General features: G+C 40.3%; 1 protein-coding gene across 1 annotated transcript in view; it reads right to left on the reverse strand.

The window, feature by feature from the left end:
* Nucleotides 1–4568, reverse strand: part of LOC107928090 (receptor-like serine/threonine-protein kinase At1g78530) — a 6176-nt gene extending 1608 nt beyond the window's left edge. Inside the window, exons 1-3 of the mRNA XM_041087844.1 lie at nucleotides 4433–4568; nucleotides 4020–4358; nucleotides 3731–3937 (exon numbers count right to left, since the gene is read on the reverse strand). Coding sequence (XP_040943778.1) covers nucleotides 3731–3937; nucleotides 4020–4358; nucleotides 4433–4568 — 682 coding nt within the window. The remainder of the gene's footprint in view (nucleotides 1–3730; nucleotides 3938–4019; nucleotides 4359–4432) is intronic.
* Nucleotides 4569–10283: the final 5715 nt, after the last annotated feature.

Here is a 10283-nt window from a genome sequence, read left to right on the forward strand (position 1 = left end):
ACATACCTTGGCCTAGCTACATGCATGGCCGAATCTCTTCACCTTTCTTCTTCTTTCCTCCTTAAAATTTTTGGCCAAGGATGAACCAAAGGATGAGAAATTTTTTTCTTTGTTTTTCTTTCTAATTTAGGCTAAAATGGAGGTGAGAAAGGATGAACACAAACTTTTCTCCTTTCTTCTCTTGAGCTCACGGCAATGGGGGGGGGAACAAACACTACACACACCTTTTTTTTTTCTTTTGTTTTCCATTTCTTTATTACCATACTTCTTATTTTATTCTTCCACTAACAAAACATGTTTCATGACATGTTTTGCCCATCATTCTTTGTCATGGCCAGCCACTACTCATTAGGGGGGGAAATTTGACATGCAAGTCCCCCCCTTTGTCCACATGCACTAATAGGTCCTCACACATTGACCTATCACATTTTTGAATTTTCTCACATAAGTCCTAGTGACTAAATTCACATGAAATCAACCAAATTGAAGCTTGTAATTTTCACACATTCATAATTACATATTCTAGACAATAAGTATCACATTCAAACATTTCGGTGACTCGGTTTAGCAGTCCCGAAACCACTTCCCGACTAGGGTCAACTTTGGGCTGTCACATCTTATTTTTATGAAGGGACTGCATTTCTTCATTCATTGCTTACTTCCACTTTACACCATCAGGGTTACTTATTACTTCTGTGTAAGTAGAAGGAACATCATCATATGTAATTGGAAGTGCATAGGCCACTATATCATCAAAGCGAGCAGGCTTACGAATCTCTCTTCTTGGCCTTCTATATGCAATTGAATCTTGTTGCTGTAGAGGTTCTTGGGTAGGAACCTCTTCATCATTTGTCCCTTCAATATTAGCTGGATCATCGTTAACCTTTTCAAGCTCCACCTGCTGCAAAGTACTACTGGTTTTGTCATCCTTTTGTGAATCCTTGTACTTCAACATGGTTGATTCATCAAAAGTCACATCTCTACTGAAAACAATCTTCCTTGTATCAGGACACCAGAGACGATATCCTTTTACTCCATCAGTTATACCCAAGAATAATGCTTTCTTTGCTCTTGGGTCTAACTTAGATTCTTTTACATGATAATATGCAGTGGAACCAAATACATGCAAAGAATCATAATCAGTAGCAGATTTACCAGTCCACATCTCCATAGGAGTTTTTCCATTTATTGCAGCTGATGGCAAACGGTTAATTAGATGGCACGCATATGTAACTGCCTCAGCCCAAAATTCTTTGCCCAATCCAGCATTGGACAACATACATCAAACTTTCTCCAGTATAGTTCGATTCATTCGTTCTGCCACCCTATTTTGCTGTGGTGTATCCCGAACAGTGAAGTGTCGCACAATGCCCTCATCTTGGCATACTTGTAGAAATGGATCGTTTTTGTACTCAGTACCATTATCTGATCGAAGTCGTTTGACCTTTCGACCAGTCTGAGTCTCCACCATCTTCTTCCATTTCAGAAATGCATCCAAAACTTCACTTTTTCTTTTCATTAGATACACCCATACTTTTCTTGAATAATCATCAACAAAAGTAACAAAATAGTGCATACCTCCCAAAGAAGCTACTTTGGTAGGTCCCCACACATCACTGTGAACGTAGTCCAGAATTCCTTTCGTATTGTGAATTGCTGGACCAAATTTTACCCTCTTCTGCTTGCCCAGAACACAATGTTCACAGAATTTCATTTTGCAAGAATTTGCACCTTTCAATAAGCCTTGCTTCACCAATGTCTGCAAAGCTTTTTCACCAGCATGTCCCAATCGCATATGCCATAATCTGGTAGCCTCTGAATCTATATCTTTTGTAGAAACTGTTGATGTTGATCCCATAACTGTACTTCCATTTAAAAAATACAAGTTATTTCTTCTTGTGCCTTTCATCACCGTCAGTTGCCCAGCTACTACTTTTAGTAATCCATCTCTCAAAGTGATTGTGAGCCCTTTAGATTCTAGGGCACCTAATGAGATGAGATTTTTCTTCAGGCTAGGTACGTAGCGAACATCTGTCAAGACTTGGATTGAGCCGTCGTGATTCTTCAATTGGACTGTACCCACTCCCATTGTCTTACAAGCACTATCATTGCCCATAAGAATAATTCCACCTTCTAGCTCTTTAAGACTAGAAAACCAGTCCTTATTAGGACACATATGGTAAGTACATCCTGAATCCAAAATCCACTCATCCGTTTGACATGCCATTGCCATGCCAACCAAGCTAAAGTCTGACTCCTCATCATGCTCCGCTACACATGCATTAGAAATAGCCTTGCCCTTTTGTAGCTTAGGACAATTCTTTTTCCAATGCCCTTTTTCACGGCAAAAGGCACATTCATCTTTGGCGGGTCTCCCTTTGGACTTTCCCCTTCTACCAGATTTGTTGCTGTGTGAACGACCTCTTACTGTTAAGACTTCTGCGGTTGTATCTCTGTGATCTCTTTTATCTTTCTTTCGAGTCTCAGATCTATACAACGCACTACAGACTGCATCAAATGTGATCGTGTCCTTCCCATGAAGCAATGTGGTGGTAAGATGATCATATTCATCAGGAAGGGAATTCAACAACAATAATACCTTGTCTTCATCTTCAAATTTCTCATCCAAATTTAGCAAGTCTGCTAAATTTTATTGAATGAGTTCACATGGTCATTCATCGACATACCGAGTGCATACGTGAATCGATAAAGTTTCTTTTTCATATAAAGCCTATTTTCAAGACTTTTCGTTAGAAACTTTTCTTCCAGTGTATCCCATAACTTCTTCGCTGATGTCTCCCTCATGACAGAGTACTTCTGCTCTTTGGCCAAACATAGGCGGATTTACCACATGCCTGTCTATTGATCTTGGCCCACTCCTTGTCATCCATCTTGTCAGGTTTTTCTTCAAGGGCTATATCTAGCTCTTGCTGACATAAGACATCCAGGATCTCACATTGCCACATACCAAAATTATTGGTACCGTCAAATTTCTCTACTTCAAATTTTGCATTTGTCACAGTAGTCCTTGCTGATGACGATGCTGCTGCCATTTTTCTCCTCAATCCCAACTACTGTATACGTGAACAGTACCGTATACGTGAATAGTGCCATATATGTGAATAGTATCGTATACGTGAATAGTGCTGTATACGTAAATAGTACCGTAAACGGTCGTATTCCCCAAGTACGAACCTGGCTCTGGTACTAATTGTTGCGCGGAAGCGTGTGAAAGAGTAAAATTATTATACTGAAAAATCACACTAAGTTCAATTCCCAGGAAAGAGAGGTGGATCACGAGGATCGCTTACATACCAGATCTTTCCTAGCCAGAATATCCTCTATCGTAATTTAATAGCACAATAAATCACTACAATGACACTTGCAAAATATGCAGAACAAAAAATAAAGAACACTAGAATTTTAACGAGGTTCAGCAAATTTTGCCTACGTCCTCGGGCACTACCAAATATATTTCACTCCAAAAATACAAGTGAAAGTTTACAAATAGGGAGAGAGAACAATTGCCTTAAGTAGAGAATGGCAAGTGTGGGATGAAGAAAGTAAGAAATGGTTAGGCCTATTTATAGTTGAGGTTCAAGGATCAACTTGCAATGTCCCTATACAATTAGGGACCAAAATTGCAATTATCCCATGCCAACTTTTAACCCAACTTGCCAACCAATTTTACTTTTTACTTTCGGTGCCCACCCTTTTTGACTTTTCAAACAATGGGTGGGTTCCAATAATGTGGCTAACCCGAAATCCGAGACTCGAGCCTCCATGTTCTGGTCCAGTAATATGTTGCTAGACTTAATATCTCTATGGATTATATGAGGGATACAATCATGGTGAAGATATGCTATTCCTCTTGCAGCACCTAATGCTATTTTAGATCTTGTTGGCCAATCCAAAACCTTATCGTCCATTGATTTTCCTGCATCACAATTTAATCTAGCATTAGCATCAAAGTCAGACTTATATGTTACTCGGACTCGTATGTGAGTATTTATGCATACCATGGAGAAAAGAATCCAAGCTTCCATTAGGCATTAGTTCATAGATAAGAAGATTGTAGTGAGGGTGGGTGTAATAACCATGGAGAGTTACAATGTTGCGGTGTTTGATATCGGCCATGGCTTCCAATTCTCGTTCGAATCCTTTATCTCTATCTGTTGTTCCTCTGTTAAGCCTTTTTACAGCAAAGACCATGGTTTCATTTATCATTACTTTGTAAACTGTACCATACCCTCCAGCACCAATGATGTCTTTGTTGCTTAATTTCAATGTGTTTTCTAAGAACACATCAGATGATAGTGATTGCAATAATGGAGATCTGAACATCACCATTTTCCCACCTTTAAAAAAAATCATCAAATTCTAGGGAAAAAAACAATCAATTTATATTCATTTAGAAGGCTTAAATATATACCTGAGAAATCGTGTTCATAAATGGTATTCTTTCTTTTCCATCGCTTGTAAAGGAGGATCATAAGAATGGTCTTGGATATGATGAAGAATATGCAGCATATGATGATGTAAAATGCTATTCCCAGATCATTTGCCATTTTTAATTTCTGCAACAACTTGAAAAAAGAAAAAAATCAGACAAAAAAACTCCAATTGGCTGCCATTGATAGATTTCTTACAGCAAACACAGATTTTGGAAGCTGTAACTTTGATTTTAAAACCACCATTGACAGCAACTAAGGTGCCATTAAGAAACAACATCTCCCAATTATTAGGAGCTTACCTGGTTAGTAGCTTGTTAATTAAGAAACTCTTACATTCTATCATTGTTTCTTGGACCAAAACTCTCTCTCACTATCTAATTTTCATGCATAATAAATAATTACTACAAGACAGCAAACTGGGACCTGCCATGGGACACTAAAATTCAATGTTCTTCAGTTTTGACCATACCAAAAAAGTTTAAACAAACTGAGATCTTAAACTCTGTTCTAAAAAAAATAATGGAAAATGTGAAGTATATGTATGAACTTGCCAGTTGCCAGAATGCTCTTGAAAAAGCTCGAAACAGTCTTGTAATGTAGGTATCAGTTGGACCTAGAAAATCAAAGTGAAACAGAGAAATACAAACGCCTACCTCTGAAGACAAAAAAAAGGGGTTTAATTTGTTGATTATTCAACATTTTTCCGTATGCTTTCTTTGACATTTAAGTTTGGTGCATATCAACCCCTTTCACTTTCTAGCGGTGTAGAAGGCTATTTTTCCCGAGAATCTTGGATGGCCACGTCATCTGCATATGTGGCAGTCGGTGTATGATCTGACACCTGTCTGAACCTTTGTATGATTCATGTGTGGAGACAGATTTTTGGGCCAACTTTTTTGTTTTACAAAATTCTAACCAGTTTTCATGCGTCTAATCATTTCTGATATTGAATTTGTTGGAACAATGGCAGCAGCAAACATCAAACAAAGTTACAACACAGTGTTTGCAAGACTGAAACAAGAAGAATCGAAGCAAAGAAAGAGTAAAGCAAAGCAAAAATTTGATCAAAATTGAATACTCAGCAAAGTTGTAACTGAACATTACGTATTTTTCATTCAAATTTGAAATATAAAAGAGTTACAATGTACATTGACAGTTACCTAATGTATTTAACTGCCCCAACTAATACAAACCTAATCACTAGCCAAAAATAATCAAATATAGCTGACCAATCAGCCATTACATCAAAAGATCTTATCACTAACTTAAGTTTAACTAGTATTACAAACAAACTAAAATTGAACTGAACCAAATTACATCAAAACAAAACAGCAAAGTTGGTTGCTTCATTCGGTTCAAAAACCATTCGTGCGCACCAAGCAAAATGAGCTGAGCTAGATAGCTGCTGGTCTCGACAGTAGCAAGCTTCTGGCTCCATATTGCATTGCAGTCCAGCTTTCGACACTCCTCCTTAGACTGTATGCAACACATTCCAATTGCACTTCTCAAAGATTCAAATCGAGCAGCCCCTAAGGGCTTGGTCATTATGTCAGCCAATTGTGATCCTGAGCTGCAATGCACAAGGCTGACTTCCTTTGCTTGTTCAGCCTCTCTAACAAAATGCAGTTTGATTTTAAAATGCTTAGTCTTACCATGGAACACAGGGTTCTTGGCTATTGCAACTGCAGACTGATTATCCACCCAAATTTCAGTTGCTTCATCTTGAGTTTCATTAAGGTCGTAAAGCAGCTTCCTTAGCCAAATGGCCTGATTAACTGCTCCTGCTGCAGCAATGTACTCTGCTTCAGCTGTGGACTGAGCAACAGTTTGTTGCTTCTTTGAACTCCAGCAAAACATGCCCGATCCAAGTGTGAAGAAGTATCCAGAGGTACTCTTCATGTCATCGAGAGATCCTGCCCAGTCACTGTCAGAGTAGCCTTCTAGTTTCAGTTGGTTCCGACTTTCAAACATTACATCAAAACTAGCAGTGCCCTTGATGTATCTAAGGATCCTCTTTGCTGCCTTCAAATGTGCCTCATTGCAACAATGCATAAATCTCGATAACAGGCTGACACCAAACATGATGTCTGGCCTGGTTGCTGTTAGATACAACAGACAACCAACTAGGCTTCGATAGTGCCTCTCATCAACCCTCTGCTGATCACCACTGCTAGTCAGCTTTTCTCCTTGAGCCACAGGTGTGCTGACTGCTTTACAGTTATGCATGCAAAATTTGTCTAGGATCTTCAAAGCAAATGAGTGTTGGCTGATGAAGATACCTCGATCAGACTGGTGCACTTCCATGCCAAGGAAGTAAGTCATGATCCCCAAATCTGTCATCTCAAACACTTGCTGCATTTGGACCTTGAACTGATCAATGAGCTCAATTTTGCTCCCTGTCACAAGCAAATCATCCACATACAAGGAGACAATTAGCAAGGTTTCATGTTCTGACCTTTTAACATACAGAGTAGGCTCACTAAGGCTCTTTACAAATCCAAGTTTGGTCAGGTATGCATCAACTCTGTCATACCAGGCCCTTGGTGCCTGTTTCAGGCCATAGAGGGCCTTTCTCAACTTATACACTTTGTCTTCATGTCCAACAACTTCAAAACCTTCAGGTTGCTCGATGAAGATCTCCTCCTTGAGAAAACCATTCAGGAATGCTGATTTGACATCCAATTGGTGAACTCTCCACTGCTTCTGAGCTGCTAAAGCAAACAGCAGCTTAATTGTATCCAGTCTTGCCACTGGAGCAAAAGTTTCTAGGTAGTCAACACCATACTGCTGACTGTAGCCCTTCACCACAAGCCTGGCCTTGTGCTTGTTCAGTGAGCCATCAGCATTGTACTTGGCCCGGTACACCCATTTAACTCCTATGACCCTCTTATGTTCTGGTCTGCTCACCAACTCCCAAGTCTGATTTTTGTTGATCATTTCCAACTCAGCTTCCATAGCTTTCATCCAGCTTCTGTTCTTAGCAGCCTCTTCAAAGTCTGAGGGCTCAATTACAGCAACATTGCACCTCTGATAGACATCAGCCAAAGTTCTGGTGCCCCTCACTGGTATATCATCGACAGCATCATTACTTGGTCCTTCTTCTGCAGGTTCAGCAACCAAGTCTAACTGGTCCAATTCAGACAAGTCAGCCTCAACACCATTCCAATTCCACACCTTTTCTTTATCAAACTTTACATCCCTGCTGACTAAAACCTTCTTTGCTGTAGGATCATACACTCTATAGCCCTTCTTGTTGCTGCTGTAGCCAACAAAGATTCCTGGAGTTGCTCTGCTCTCAAGCTTGGTCCTTTTCTCTACTGGAATAAGTGCATAACATACACAGCCAAACACTTTTAAGTGTGTTACCACAGGTTTGACTCCATGCCAAGCCTCAAAAGGAGTCTTATCCTTGACTGCTCTAGTTGGTAGTCTGTTGAGCAGATACACTGAGGTGTTGACTGCCTCAGCCCAAAACTGACTTGGAAGCTTGCCTTGAAACAAGAGGCACCTGGCCATGTTCAGTACAGTCCTATTCTTTCTCTCACAGACTCCATTCTGTTGAGGAGTATAGACTGTTATGAGCTGATGGTGAATCCCAGCACTGTCACAAAGCTTCTGAAATCTCTCAGACACATATTCAGAGCCATTATTAGTCCTTAAGGCTCTAATTTTGCAGCCTGACTGATTTTCAGCATAAGCCTTGAATTTGCAGAAGGCTTCAAACACTTCTGACTTTTGCTTCAAGAAGTAGACCCAGCACAACCTTGTTAAATCATCTATAAACAGGGCAAAGTATCTGTTCTCACTGATTGAAGGTCTTCTCATAGGGCCACAAACATCAGAGTGCACCAATTCGAGCTTGTTTTGAGCTCTCCAAGCACTGTCAGCAGGAAAAGACAGTCTAGCCTGCTTACCAAGCTGACAAACCTCACAAACATTCCCACTAACTTCAATTTTTGAAATGTCATCAACCAAATTCAGCCTATGTAACAGATCGATGGATCTAAAATTTGCATGGCCTAGTCTCCTATGCCACAAGTCAGTGCTTTCAACAAGGCTGGTGTATGCCTTTCTTTCTATTTGGCTAACATCCAGCATGAAGAACCTATCAGTCATAGAGACTGTGACTAACTCCAGACCATTCATGTCTTGAACAATACAACAACCATCCTTAAAAACCAATGTATAGCCCTTTTCAACTAATTGGCCTACACTAAGCAAATTCTGGTCTAAGTCAGGTACAAAAAACACATCTGAGATCAGCTTGTTACCTGAACCAGTGCTAATCAACACACTGCCCTTGCCTTTAGCCTCAATCAGCCTACCATCTCCAATTCTAATCCTCGAGTGGAAGCTTCTGTCTAGGCCTTTGAACAGCTTCTCATCTGCTGCCATATGGTGTGAGCAGCCACTGTCTAGTAGCCAATCATTGCTGGCCTTGGTTGTGCCAACAAAACAAGTTGCTGTGAACACTTGCTCCTCCTGAGCTTGAATGTCCTCAGCAGGTCTAGCTTGTTGCAGAGCAGCCTCCCTTGGTTTGCCCTTGCACACCTTCTCCACATGGCCAAACTGCTTGCATTTTCTACATTGAATATCTGGCCTAAACCAGCAATACTTTTCTGAATGTGTTGTCTTCTTGCAATGAACACATGGTGAGAACACCCTTTTTGCTTTATCTCTTCCTGACTTGACCCTTCTATTGTGCCAAGGCTTCTTGCCTTTTGCACTCACACTCGAGCCTTCACTGGCTTTAGCCTGAAAAGCAGCTTCAGGATTCTCCTCCTGCCTATTTGCCCTCCTTTGCTCAAGTGCATACAGGGAGTTTATCAGCTCAGACAATGAAATGGCTGATAAGTCCCTCGAGTCCTCAAGTGAAGAGATTTTAGACTCAAATTTCTCAGGGAGAGTTGTAATAACCTTTTCAACAACTCTGCTCTCTGTGAAGTCCACTCCCAGGAGCCTAATGCTGTTGACAATGGCCATTATCCTGTCTGAGTACTGCTTGATGGTCTCAGACTCCTTCATCCTCAAATTTTCAAAGTCTCTCCTGAGGTTGATCACTTGCTGTTGCCTTGTCTTATCAGTCCCCATGAACTCCTCCTTCAGCTTCTCCCAAGCCTGCTTTGGTGAGTCACAGGCCATGATGCGAGTAAATATCACATCAGAGACTCCATTTTGCAAGCAGGCCATAGCCTTATGCTTCTTGGCTCGCTCCTCAGTATGTTGCCTCATCTGTGCAATGGTGGGATTGGCTCTCAATGGAGGTGGTTCAGCATCATTCTCGATCACACTCCAAAGATCATGTGCCTAGAGATAAGTCTTCATTTTAACTATCCAAATGTGATAGTTTTCTCCAGTGAACACTGGTGGAGGTGGTGGAGTGAAACTCATTCTGCTAAACTGATTTTAAGTGCTTCAATCTTACCAAATTTTGAACTTGCTGTTGGTTTTGATTCGGACACAACAGATTGCATACAAAGGCCCCTCAAAGACTCGGGCTCTGATACCATTTGTTGGAACAATGGCAGTAGCAAACATCAAACAAAGTTACAACACAGTGTTTGCAAGACTGAAACAAGAAGAATCGAAGCAAAGAAAGAGCAAAGCAAAGCAAAAATTTGATCAAAATTGAATACTCAGCAAAGTTGTAACTGAACATTACGTATTTTTCATTCAAATTTGAAATATAAAAGAGTTACAATGTACATTGACAGTTACCTAATGTATTTAACTGCCCCAACTAATACAAACCTAATCACTAGCCAAAAATAATTAAATATAGCTGACCAATCAGCCATTACATCAAAAGATCTTATCACTAACTTAAGT

This window comes from Gossypium hirsutum, chromosome D01 (genome assembly GCF_007990345.1).
Source record: "Gossypium hirsutum isolate 1008001.06 chromosome D01, Gossypium_hirsutum_v2.1, whole genome shotgun sequence".
Taxonomy (NCBI): Eukaryota; Viridiplantae; Streptophyta; class Magnoliopsida; order Malvales; family Malvaceae; genus Gossypium; species Gossypium hirsutum.